At 41.2% G+C, this 13,543-nt stretch overlaps 1 protein-coding gene across 1 annotated transcript; it reads right to left on the bottom strand.

Moving 5' to 3' along the window:
- Nucleotides 1-2,102: 2,102 nt before the first annotated feature.
- ATP6V0E1 (ATPase H+ transporting V0 subunit e1) lies at nucleotides 2,103-13,490 on the bottom strand. Its single transcript, XM_071758524.1, has 4 exons — nucleotides 13,308-13,490; nucleotides 11,172-11,219; nucleotides 5,888-6,016; nucleotides 2,103-2,619 (listed from the first exon to the last, which is right to left on the bottom strand). Exons 1-3 carry the CDS (start codon nucleotides 13,409-13,411, stop codon nucleotides 5,923-5,925), a joined length of 246 nt encoding a protein of 81 aa, XP_071614625.1. The 5' UTR covers nucleotides 13,412-13,490; the 3' UTR covers nucleotides 2,103-2,619; nucleotides 5,888-5,922.
- Nucleotides 13,491-13,543: the final 53 nt, after the last annotated feature.

Raw genomic sequence — 13,543 nt, forward strand, 5'->3', positions numbered from 1 at the left:
ATACAAATTAAAAAAAAACTTTTTTTTTTTTTCTCCCAGAGACATGGTAAGGCATGATTGTAGAAATAAGGGACCAGCCCCCCACCCCTGATAACTGACTTAAAGCCCTAGCAAACTTCTAAAAACTCTTCACAGCCACTTCTCATGGGGGGGTGGGGGGGGAATATTTTAATTTTCTAAACAACTTAAACAGAAAGAAGCTAAAAGCATTTTAAATGACCGTGACCTCAACTTTTGCTCTACAGACTGTCAATCTTTGTCTTCAAGACTGGACTATGGAGTCAGTTTCTTTAATCTTTCAAACTTTTCCCAAAACAGCACCACTCCTCTGGATCGTTTCCCTGCAGGCCCCGGCTCCCCAGACACTTCAAGCACCAGCAAGTTTCCTTCATACAGACTTTAACATTTTGCATTCCCTCCTTCTGCTGTCACAAAGCGAGAGAAAACTGTTCCAGGCTTTGGTACCTGCATTGTCTGCCAAACACCAGTGGTTGAATCTGTCTGCTTTCATTTCCCACAGTCTTTAAAAAAAAAAAAAAAAAAAAAAAAAAAAAAAGAAAAAAAAAAAGGGGATCCGTGGCAGTGTTAATTCCTGGCACAGATGGAGCAGACCATTCTGTAATCACAATGCAGACACTGGGTCACACAGCACTCAGCAGGAGAGAAGCAGTTTTTCAATTTCTTCCTTCTGGTATCTGTTTCACAGAAAGCATTAAACACTGGGATAAAGGGAAATTTCTTTCTCTGTAAAGCACTTAAATAAAAAATGGAACTACAACTTCTTTGTCCAGGCTTTGAATCACTTTACATGATATTAATCAACAGTGAAATATGCCATGTGAACTTCTTTTTACTTCTCCTGTATCTTCTGCCATGAGTGATGGCTTAGAACCTAAACAGAAAGCTTGCTGAAGTGGTAATACCTGTATGCCAATACCACTGCCACTGGATGGTTTCTCTTTGATGTCCCATTTTAGGGTAAATAGGACATGCAGATCAAGATCCTTTCAAAACTGTTGCATATTCAAAATTGTCAGCAATATCTTCAAGCATTTCTCCTCCCCTCCCTATATGATGTCCCTTTGTCTTACCCTCCACACACACTTAAAAACCACAACCAAACAACAACTTGGGCTTTTAGAAGATCATTTGGTGCCCAGTGTTCTTAGGAATTATTTTCCACAGAAATACAGGTGTACAACTTCTTGCTTGTTACAATGCAACTTTCCGTAGCAGGTTACTTGAAAGAAATTCACTATTCCTGTTGCAACAGTTGCTCTGTTTGTTCGTAAAAGCGGACATGCTCCTTTCTCTTGCAATTCCCACTGTCCAGTTTTTGATCTCTGTAAGTTTCAGCACTTGGCCAGGATCTCAGAATTTCCTGTGCAGTAATGAGCATTGAACAACCTAAGGAAATCAATCAACAGCTCCATTATGATGAAACACAGTAAAAAATAACTGCAACTCATCTGGACAGAATGTAAGGAGGTAAGAAAGTACTCAAGAAGATGTGCAGGCAGCAGTATCTGTATCCCTTGAAGCTATCCCTTAGCAAATTCCTGACTAGACTCATTCCAACCCTACAGACTCAGCTGATACTGAGGAATCTCAGCAATCTTCACTCTGCCACTTGTTTCACCAGGTTTGAAATTCCATGTGCAAGTAGCAAGTCAGTAAAAAGTAACTGCTACCCTTTCTGTTCAATTCAAATTGCTTGTTCCTATATACATCCTCCTAAAAGACCAGGGAGTAAATCCACATCCTATCAGAATTACCATTTGCACTTGAGTCAAACCAATCATGTTATCTCTGCTGCTGAGCTCCCCTGGTACCAGACACTGGGAAGTTCATGGAGAAGAGGCTCTCGGGCTCAGCAGTCACTTTTTCCTGCAGACGTTCCAGCAATTTTAGATTGCAAACTTTGTCCTATTTCAGAACTACCCAAGAGGTGCTGATACAGGCAGCCAACATCCTCTTCTCATCACTGCCTATGTCTTTATTCCAGTCTCTCCACATCATCCCAGTTTCCTCATCCCAACTCTGCCTCTTGTCTGATTAAAACAACGAAAAGCAGATTGTGAGTTAAACATGGCACAAGAACATTTGGTATAAAGCAGAGGATTAGTTTTATTTCCACGAGAAATTTAAGACAAAATTTCCCCCAGACACAACTCATTTTAAAAAATAAAGGCCATCAAAATGTGGCACCACTGTTTTTTCTCTCTGCGTTCAGTTTCATTGTACACATTTTTTTCAAGTGCAAATAGAACAGGGGTGAACAGCACAGCAGCAGACAAGGCAAGACCTGTAAGATGCAGAATGTTCCTAAAGAATGAGTAAAGTAGACAGGAAAGCTGTCTGTGACCAATAAAAACTTTAGAAAGTTCCATCACATCTGCTGTTAATAGTGAAAAATTTACAGTACCAAAGAGGAGTATAAAGTGTATTAGGCACAGTGTTAAACAGTAGAGTGGGGAAAAATATAAGGCTTTGAAAAAGCCATTTGAAGCACAATAGAAAATTTAAGGCATTAATATGCAGACTTGGTATCCCACAAACTATGTTAAGGGCATCTTTGGATCTGTGGAGCTTTTCATCTGGAGGAAGTATCTTCTGAACCTGCAAAGCAAGAGGCAACTTAATTATTCCTTTCCATGGAGACAGTTTGCTAATTGAAGACCTGGTTGTTAGCAACAACTATTTCCATTCCACAAACACGCTGAGAAATGGTCAAGAACTGCAGATAATTCACTTATATAAAGCTTCAAGAATAATCTCTACTTTCTTGCTTTCTCAGCATTTCTTAATTTATGAAGTTTACTTCAAGTACTTTTTAGCTACATTATAAGCTGGTAGAACAACATTTTTCCCAGAAAGTTTTCAATGCTCTAACAACATCCAGCCATCTGGACAGATCTTCCTGCATCTGAGTGATGAAAATTCATGGTCTGAGAACACAGACTGTAAATTGACAAATTTAAGGAGAAAAGGTAGCATTAGATAACGTGGCTTCAGAGGCTACAGTCCATATTTACCACAGCTACAGCATTTTCATTGAATCATAGAATTTTTAGGGTTGGAAGGGACCTTTAAGATCATCCAGTTCCAACCCCCCATGGGCAGGGACATCTCCCACCAGATCAGGTTGCTCAGAGCCCTGTCCAGCCTGGCCTTAAAAAGTCCCAGGGATGGGGCTTTCATCAGCTCTGGACAACCTGTGCCAGTGTCCTCATGGTGAAGAACTTCTTCCTAACATCTAAGCTAAATCTCCTCTAGTTCCCCCTAGTCCTATCAGTCCCTGATACCCTAAAAAGCCCCTCCCCAGCTTTCTTGCAGCTCCCTTCAGATACTAGAAGGACACAATAAGGTCTCCTCAGAGCCTTCTCCTCTCCAGACTGAATAACCCCAACTCTCTGTCTCTTCAAAGAAGAGGTGCTCCAGCCCTCATGGCCCTTCTCTGGACACACTCCAGCACCTCCATGTAATTTTGCATGTTCACATCCATTTTGCATGTTCTTACATCCTGCCATCCAAGCCATTAAGTTGATTGTACAGACAAATCATCTGACACTTCATCATCACTTGAACTGGAGGATACTGGCTGAAAAGACAGACCAAACTTCTGTAATCTGGCAAAGTTCAATCAAGCCATCACCTGTGGAAGTTCCCTGCTACAATGCAGCTGCCTCTCTGTACATTTTCAGCCTGCTCTGCTGGTCAAGTGAAATGACTTAAGACCAGCCTTGTTTTTAACCAAGATCTCTCCACCCTGAGAGTCAGTATTTCAGTCTCTGCACTGTCCATACTAATCCATCCAAACCTCAATTGACATCTACATGGGAGGCAGGAAAAAGCATAGCACCTGCACCTTGAGTGCTGGAAAAGCACAACTTTAAAGCCAAAAATAACTGGTAAAATAAGAAACTGTAGCTATATTTTGGGGAATCCGTGCAGTGCCAGAGGTATATCCCAGCTCTTTCAGATGGAATCTAATTCATAACTCCTGCCTATTGAGGAGCTCAACAGGAGGCTGTGAGTGCCAAGGCACACAATAGGAGAGGCCAGGACACTGCAGCCTGATCAAAGAGGCCACCTCCTTGCTGCTTAGCTCACTCAAAACTGCAGGAGTAATTCAAACAATACTGTGGAGAATATCACGTCCCGTAATAGCAGATTTGTAGCAAGAAAGAACGTGATATTTATCTATTATATTTGAGGATTACTACATGCTTTTGCTTTTTTAAAGCATTCTTTTTCACAAAGACGAAAAACTCCATTTTGTTCTCTAATTAAGCCAACAAAATCAGTTCTATCAAAGGTTAAAACAAACTGGTTCATATAGCACAGCAGCATAAGCTATACAGGTCTCATTCTCCACTTATGGGTTTAAAAATGACAAGCTGTCTGGCCATCCTAAAATGCATTAGTTCCCTCTCTTCTTTGGTACAAATTTTCCTCCAGTTCCCTGGAATGAGGGGCAAAGTTCCAATTCTCTTAGCAGGCTCCTGGAGAACAAGAGTTGTATCTCATCCCCAGTTTTATCCTTGCTGGTTGCAGTACACAGACCACTTATCAGAGAGAAGGAAGCCAAATTTCCACATGCTGGGCAACCACTCAGTAACTACATTTCAGTTTCAGATGCCAGGCAATGGAATTATCCCATGATATTCAGGGATCTGCATGCCCCTTACCAGAATACAATGGTCTCTGTTTTAGTTAACTAATTATGTGTTAACAAATGAGCAGTGAAAATACACCTAAGAAATTCAGCTTGACTGACTTAGCTAATTATAGGCTTCTACTTGAAGCAGGGCCAAGCCTACCTTTAGCTTCTGCTTGCTGCTTAAAAGAGAAGCTCAAGACATACACATGCCAGGCTAGAGAACACCACAGTTCAGATGAAGCCTCCTTTGAAGCAGTGGTGCTTTGCTTCAGGGTAAATGTTCAGGATGGTTTAGACAGCATTTAACTGATCTGTACCATCACCTGTCATCTGTCTGATGCTACTGTACTTCTGTTCACAGAAGTAGTAACAACAGGGAGTTAAACTTAAAAGAACAACAAAAAAACCCCCAACAAAACCACAGCTAAAAAACTAAGTGCATCTAATTATTCAGTTGCCAGCGTGAAAACCTAAAATAATGGCTACCTCTTTCCACAGCTGTCCTTCAGTCCAATCCTCAGCTCCAAATGCTACCAGTTCTAGAGAAGTCATCATGGTACTTTTAGTACAAGACTTTGTGGTTTTGATGGTCATGTCAGAAACCACACCCAAAACCTGCAACTGCAGCATTCCAATAGCACTCCCCAGAGTGCAACCACCAGGCTCATGTATGATTCAAGTTGCATGCATGCTATCATTAAAAATAAAACCTTCACCTCTAAACTCAGTGTTAGTGCCACACACTGACAGGGGATAAACAATGATTCTAATCACAGTTCTTACTGATGTTCTTACTGATGTTCCAGGTGAATGAGGGCTACTGGACATTGCCTTGGAAGCCTGGGCAGGTCTTGGATGAAATGGTAGTAGGCTCAAAAAGAAATTTAGCAGCTATTAAATATGAGGAAATCCACTCATGCTGGCTATTAAGACATCCCAGCCCAATTTCTCTTTTTATTGTAGGAAGAAATGTTCTGTTCTTATAAACCCCTGCTTACTGAACACAGCACCACATGACATGACAACAGAGAAAAATAGCTGCACAAAACTTCAGTCCAAGATTTTCTAGTCAATAGTAACATCCAGAATGCTTTGTTACAGCCTACAGAAAGACAGATTTCTCCAGCTCAACAGCTCACAGTGCTGAACACACTGATTACGCCACTGTCTGTTTTCTCCTGAAGTAATAGACCAAAATTTGTTAATATATCTGATCATACTCACCTAGTCAATAAATTGCAGCAGAGGAACAGGCATCCTTAAGGCCACTCATATTTAAGATACCAGATTGTTTCATTGCTTAACTGTGGCCCAAAGAGAGGGTTGAGTTGAGCCAGAATCGCAATCAGCCAACTGCAAGACAAACCCCCCCAAACCAAAAAGAGAGAACATCAGCCAGATTACAAAACTTATGATTATGGCAAGGCTTGTCCAAGGCACAAGTACTGTCAAGAGAAGAAAAAACTATCTGCAGGAAGGTTTAATATCAAATCTAAGTTTTACTGAAGCTCATAGACCAGAGGCCAACAATGAAGATCTGGTTTCTGCAACTGAAACAATAAATTGTCCTGCTCAATGTAAAACAAGGCAAAAGCACCTGAGAGCATTTATCTTGTATGATTTCTTTGACAGAGAATTGTTTTGAAACATGAAACTCAATTTTTGTGGGCTCACAAGGCAGAAACAGGAGATAGACCTTTTCTCAGTGCCTTTGAAGCATCCTTTAAACAAAACCCTTTGAGAAACACTCCTATTTGCAGTATAGGACAAACTTCCCTTGCAGATATGGTATATTTTTCATCAGAGATAGAACAAAAGTGAATTTAAACTTATCAGAGAGGTCAAGAAACAGGGACCTGAAGCAAAAGAGTACAATGCTAGTGGAATACACAGAGAAACAATTAAAAATCCCCCAACAACAAAACCAGTAGGACAACAAGCCCCAGATCATCATCATCAGAAGCTTTCTCATCAGAGCAGCTCACAAACTAACACTGCAAAAGCCATAGCCAGAACAGGGAGCAAGAGGAATGTAGTTTGTGGAAAATATCCAGGAAAGCTAAACAGAAATAAATATTTCCACTGTTAGAAGAGCTATTTGCTTTGTAAATATTACAAGATTCAGAAAAAGCAATGGGTGCTTCCATGGATTTAAAGCTATGTTAAATACTAACTATACAAACACATTTAGTGAATACACTGGCTCATCTGTCTGCTATTTCTAGAATGCTTTGTAAGGAGGAGAAAAAGCAGAGCAGCTTTGTAATGGGAGCTGCCACAAATGTATCGGAGTGCTTAGGCAGTCATGGAAAATTCCACACAAACCTTGATGCTTTGACCAGCAAACAGAAGTGCAGGTTGGCTCTAAAATGGCTAGAACAGCCAGGGGCAAAAGATGTGGGCCAGACTTAAAGAAAACACATCAATCCTCTTAAAATTCACAAAAATTTATTTTCAATGCTGCTTTCAGTTTCGCAGAAAGCAGGGCTCCAGTTAAAATGACATGCTGAGCCCACAGCAGACTATCAGCCAGGCAAGCCTTGAAATACATAGCAGGCTCTACAAGGCAATTAAAACAACAGCAAGAGACCACCAAGAAGAGCCAATAACCTTTATGCTGATGTGTTTCTACTTTGCTATCCAAAGTGATCACAAAAATGAATTTTGAATTAATGTTAATCGTGATGTTAAAATTAAGGGAAAAGCAAATCAGCTTCTAAAAATACCACGGAATTTATTTTCCAAGGGTTAATATTCAGATACAAAGGACATAGAAGGGGTGCCAGAGCACTGTACCATCTGCCTTTGGCATCCTGAACGACAAGAAGTGGGAGGAGGGCAGGAACACTTAAAAGCTTGTTAAAGCACTTTATTCTCTTTCCCACTGTACAGGAGGAAGGAACTCTGTCCACAAATATCTCTCTGCTCTATGCTTCCGGAGTTCAGACCCAGCATGGCTGTGAACTGAGTGAGCTAAAAGCACATACAAAATATTGATGTGTCCCAGCTGTATAACCAGGCTCTAGGCAAGCACTGTGCAGTTTTCAAAAGCTATTTTTTGGGCCCATGCTGGATGCCCAAGCTCTGAACCACAGTGGCATTACAAGTCAATAGTATCCTCCTCCTCCGTGCTCTGCTAGGGGCTAATAATTTACACTGAACACTACAATTCCCTTGAATTCAAGGTAAATCATGAAAAAGCTTCTCCCACATTTTGCTTAAGCGATGCTGCTTTATACCTATCATGACAAGGCAAAACAAAACGTGGCATTCAAAGTAAAACAAAGCAAGCCTCTGTTTCCAACATGTAATGTTCTAGAGTAACTAAAATCAGGTACAGAATTCGAGCCGCCCACAGGCCCTTAAATTCTACCAGATCCCACTTAAAACAGTTAATTACCCAGCTCAGGCAAGGAAATTGAAGTCCCTTATGTTCTACCAGAAAGATTTTTTAAAAGGTCTTTGTACCATAGCTGCCATCTGTCTCTGCTGCATATTACAAATTAAGGTCCTGCTATCTCTGTTTAAATGTCAATTTGAGCAACCACATTTTAATCCATTTAGAATCAGTAGCAAATTATACCATTTCTTCAAGGAACCTGTCCTCTGTTAGTAGAATATCATGGTTCTGTTTCAGGAACTGCTCGCAGCAAAACAGATTTAGACTTTTGACAGTACAGTAGAACATGGTGTAAACTGTAATTTCTGCAGCAGTCACTCCTTTTACTTTGCTTTGTATTTGATCAGGTTTCCAAGGCTTATGTATTCTCCCTCAAAAGGCTGCTGGGTACAATTTCTGCAGGCAAATTACACACTTAGCCAAGCAAAGGTTTTGCATAGGACAACCAAATGAATACCACGTGATAAATATGGTTACTCAAAATTATCAGCTAAAACCTTAACACAGAAGAAACAGCTTTAAGTTGAAATGTCAATGACTTTAAATTTAGTTACCACAAACTCAGTTTGACGCAAATCAATTTGTGTTTAATGAAGACAGGAAATTGTTTTTTCCTATTTTCCACTGGAAAGGTAACTCCAAGAGTATGAAAGTAGCTCTAGCAGACTTTTAAACAACTCTAAAAAGAAGTAGGTAACAGCACCAGCCACCTACTAAGGACACACAAATACAGAACACCATACCTGGGACGAAACAGGAGTTATTTTAGCCCTACCATACCCAGTGAAGAATCCTCAGAAACCATTCCTTCAGCTTTCCTTCAAGATCAATATGAAAAACAGGTCACTGAAATTAAGGTCTGAAATTTTTTCAATACTTCCCCCCAAAAAGAAAAAGGATACAGGAAGAACAAGCTTATGTATGCTTGAATTAAACACGGGACAGAAAGTTTGGACCAGATCATTTTTTGAAGCCCTTTCCAGACAGGGCTGTTCTATGATTCTGTACAGAATTAATGGGAAAAAAAACCACAAACAACAAAACACAAGACTGTGTGATGAGGCAAGTTCTGTCTTGAAATACGGTGAGAAAAATCTGCTTTTTGTTGGATTCTGGCAAGCAGACACTATGTAAGTGATTTATGTGGCTGGGTATAATTACTGCTGGTTTAAAACATAGCAAGATTTTGCTGCTTTTCTTTTTTCAAAGTGTAATTGGAGAAAACCAAAGATAATAATACATAATCAAGTTAGAGCTCACAAGATTATGAAAGAATCTTCTCAGTGGACAAGCAAGAACAGATTACACTAATGGCACTACACTTATAATAGGTCTGTTTTGGTAAAAAAAAAAAAAAAAAAGCCACTAAACTCACAAGTGAAATAGCACTGTACATTTGAAGAGGTCACAGCATCCTGTCAGAAGAAATTCTACCACCAGTACACTCCACATGATAATCCAGAAGATTCTGCAGATGTCACATGGCCCTGACTGCGAGGAAATCGTCCTTCAAACACTAAAGAAAACAAACCCTAAACCCCAAAGACTCTTTAGAAGAGTAGGGCATTATTTCTGTTTAAATACAGAAGAACTTGGACAAGAACTTTAAATTTCAAAAAAAAAACCCAAAACCAAAACACCCGCTACCCTCAATTTACTGTAACCTCACAAAAATTATTATCCAGTTGCCCCTTTTTAGCCAAGTATTTAGAACCTCTCAAGAGACTGTGCTGCTGCTACATATTTTATGTGCAGGCAAGGAGGCCTTCATTCCAGTCCTGGATTCAAGTCGATGACACTACAAAGCTCTTCTCAAGTTTCTACACCTGCTCACCAAAACTACTTTAAAAACCTGTCACAGATAGAAAAGAGAACCAAGTTTGCTCTACTTTAACAATTATCCAGAAGAATGATTTCTGAAGGCCTTGTGTGTCAAATACTGGGACTGAAAAAAAAAATAAATTAAATAGGCCTCACCTGTATAAAACCTGAATATCACAATATTAAACTAGATCAATCCTGCATAAGCCTGTGCCACAGGCCAACCCAACACAGGTCCCTTCTGGAACATGTTGACACTGATAATATGGCTTTTGGTTCCAGTTCTTAAGAATGAGTCTTGAGATTAGAAATGTATTTCCATAGTATTCATGTTAAGATCCTTGGGGTAGCATAAAAAATGCCTACTCACATTCAAGTAGAACTCTGAACAATGATTTTATTACAAGTTCACCCTAAAGATCCAATCAGACTTTTACTCATTTACTCTCCATAACAAATTCTTCCCAAACATCTTTCAAAGTCTTTTCTGCATTACATTTTCTTTGACATGACCAGTCTCTACACTCTTAAAAAAAGAAAAAAAAAGAATTAGATTAGAATAATCATGCTTTCTCTTAAAGACTCCAGCTACTCCAGCCTTAACTCTTGGCAAAAAACCAAACCCATGGTATGAGAAGTTCTTCAATAAGCCATTTTGTTATTTCTACAATTCTTTTACAGAAAAAAGGCAACCTCAATACATACTGTGTGTGTTTTAAAACAGTCTTAATATATCAAAGCTTCACAAGTGTTTCACAGAATTGTCATATATAAAAAAACCCTAATGTACAAGGCTTTCCACTCACTGCTCTACCAGATTTGGAGAAATACATTCGACCAAACTAAGTCAATCAGAACTCATTAGTAGGTTTACATCAGTATCACTTTGGAAAAAAGTGTAAGGGTATAAAGAATGAGAAAGAAAAGTCACTGCTCTATTTTAATCAGAAAAAATCTAGAACTGACAGACTGCCATTATAGTTGACAGCAAATAAGTCAGTGAACTGGAAAGGAGTAGGATGAAGTCAATGCAGAGAATCAATTCAGCAGTGCTGTGTGAGGACAAGAAGAATGTTGGCTTGTTTTAATTGTGTAACCACCAACAGGAATACATTTTCTTCAGCAGGATGGAAGTCTTTAAAACAAACAATTCAAAGAACTGTCAAGAATATCCTGTGTTTAAATCTGTGACATTTTAAAAGCTTCCTCCTAGGTATCTTGAAGATACATAGAATTTTTGATCATATCAGAACTGTGCCTTGATTAAGAGACATTATTTATACTTACAACAGGTAGCAGCAAACAGCACATGTCACCAGCATTGTGTTGATAACACTGCCAAAAGGAAGAACAGAAACAGCTGATTAGGTGTCATGTTATGACTGACCACAAGATACACTGGAAACCCACCCCCCACACACCAAACAGGAACCAGTTCAACTTTTATCATATGGAAGGTGACTCAACATGAGTGTTCTAACTTCTTCCAGCTGAGTAAGTTGCAGGGGCACAGATAAAGCTCTGAAAAAGTGCTAACACAGCTCTGCAAACAGAGGTATACAGCTATATCTTACAAAAAACATTCCAAAGAGGAGCAAAAGCTTATCCAGTCAATGCCTTTGCTACATTTCACAATCACTTCTACCAGCAAAGTAGCCAAGTACTGAAGCTGAATGTTCTAATGCTAATAATAAACATTTTCTCCATTTGCAAAATTCTGCTTAAAGAAAATTTCACTAGTAAACAATATTTTTAATTTTATATAGTGAATGGGGGTTTTACAAATTGAATATACAACAAAATCTCAGACACCTGAAGTTCTCTGTAGGATAAGATTTTCTTGCTGACAGAAAACTGTGACAGAACTATAGTTAAGCTGAAACAAAGCAAGAACCAAGCAGCTTTTGGAACTGAAAATGGCAAGAACTGCAGCTATGCACACATGATTTTGAAGCAGGAGAAAGAAGAGATTTTTCTAACAGCAAGTGATCTGTGTGCAGCTCATGGAAGCAGGGTAGAGGGTTTTTTTCTATTTTACCGTTTTATTTTTAATTCTATGTATTTCCCACCCAAACTGAGTAACACAAACTCATGCTGGGTCAGTAACTTCCAACTCTTCTGTAACAGGAATAGCATTCAATGTTTTTCACCTATAAATACACATGTACCTTGTCAACTTCCAAACGAATGCTATAAAGTAAATGTAGCCTGGATTAAGCTCCAGGAATCCCTCCTTTCCTAGGAGTCCCAGTCATTGTTAGGGAGTTTTGAACTATTCGATGGGAATTCTTAGGTCAGTTAAAGTTTGCCTTGACTTCTGCTGTGAGAAAATCAACAATCCTGTTCAGAAACAGGTTTTCAACAGGTTTTTTTGTTTACTTGGGTTTTTGTTTCTTTGTTTTTTTAAGAAGGTAAGAAGTTAATAGACTAGAGAATCACACACAGCACTGCTCTATCGATGTTTGCTAAACACTGACATTCAGAAATAACAACAGAACATCTGTCGGGAACCCACATACTTGAAGGACATGCCTGGAAGACATATTCCCAGGGTACTTCTGCAGACTTTTCAGGAAGAAAACACATTTTAGGTTTGAAATGGAGGGAACAAACATCAGAGCTAAACAGAACCTGAAGAAAGCTCCTTCAAGTTTAGATAAACAACTAAGAGAAAAGAAGGCTGGTACCTGTGGAGTAGGGGGGATGTCAGAGAGAGAAGAGAGATTAAGTAGCCATTATCTCCTAGGGAAAAGACAAAGACAAAAACTTGTCTACTTTTCAATCCAAGCAGCTACAGGCACAGCAGGAAAAGTCTCTGCTTCGATGCCCCCCACACGTGTCCTCAGGCCCCACGGCTACAAGCACACAACAGCAACCTCCTACAGGAACCCTGACCCTCACCCGGGGGACAGCAGGGACGGGAATAAGTTCAGAAAGATCAAGTAAGAGGCGAAAAAGGAAGCAACTGCTCTAACACCACCTAAACACAACAACAGGCCCCAGTGCCACAGGGCTCATGCAGACGTTTGAGGGGAAAACCTCCCACCCGTGAGGGGTTCTGAAGGCTCCCGCCCCGTGGTCCCACGCTCAGGAACCCCTCACAGGCGTTTGGTCCCGGCCCGCCCGGTTACTGCGGCAGGAGGCGGAGGCTCCGGGCCCGGCACGGGAGATCGGAGCTGCAGGGCCCGGAGGGCGGCGGAAAGAGGAACTCGAGAGAGCCGGAGCTGCGAGGCCGCCGCTGCCCGCCAGGCCCGCAAGGGCACGGAGCGCCCGGGCACGGGGCAGCGCCAGGGCCGCCTTCACCGGGAGCCTCTTCAGAGAAGCCGCCCCGGTACCCCTGGGGGGGAGAGAGGAGGAAAGGGAAGGGGCTCCGCGCTCCCCCTGAGAGCGGCCCCAGCCTCCCAGCGCTCCCCGATCACTCACCCGCGGTTGGGGCCCTTGGGTACGAGCCACGGCAGGACGCCACCGACCACCCCCCAGAAAACGGTCATGACGATGATGGGCACCGTGAGGCCACCGTACGCCATGGCCGGGCCGGCGGGGGATGCGGCGGAGGCGGCTGCTCCGTCCCACCCGGCGCGGAGCCTCACGCTCCGCCCCGCCCGTAACGTCACCGCAGAGCGACTGCAGCCCGCGGGGGTGCGGGGAGGCCCGGGCAC

This window comes from Heliangelus exortis, chromosome 15, assembly GCF_036169615.1.
Source record: "Heliangelus exortis chromosome 15, bHelExo1.hap1, whole genome shotgun sequence".
NCBI lineage: Eukaryota > Metazoa > Chordata > Aves > Apodiformes > Trochilidae > Heliangelus > Heliangelus exortis.

Excerpts from the sequence above, each read along its gene's own strand:
- ATP6V0E1 (XM_071758524.1), bottom strand. The coding sequence starts at position 13,411 with ATGGCGTACGGTGGCCTCACGGTGCCCATCATCGTCATGACCGTTTTC. Across the intron at positions 11,220-13,307 it reads CCCAAGGGCCCCAACCGCGG|TGTTATCAACACAATGCTGG; the intron begins GTGAGTGATCGG and ends TCCTTTTGGCAG. Across the intron at positions 6,017-11,171 it reads GCTGTTTGCTGCTACCTGTT|TTGGCTGATTGCGATTCTGG; the intron begins GTAAGTATAAAT and ends TTTGTCTTGCAG.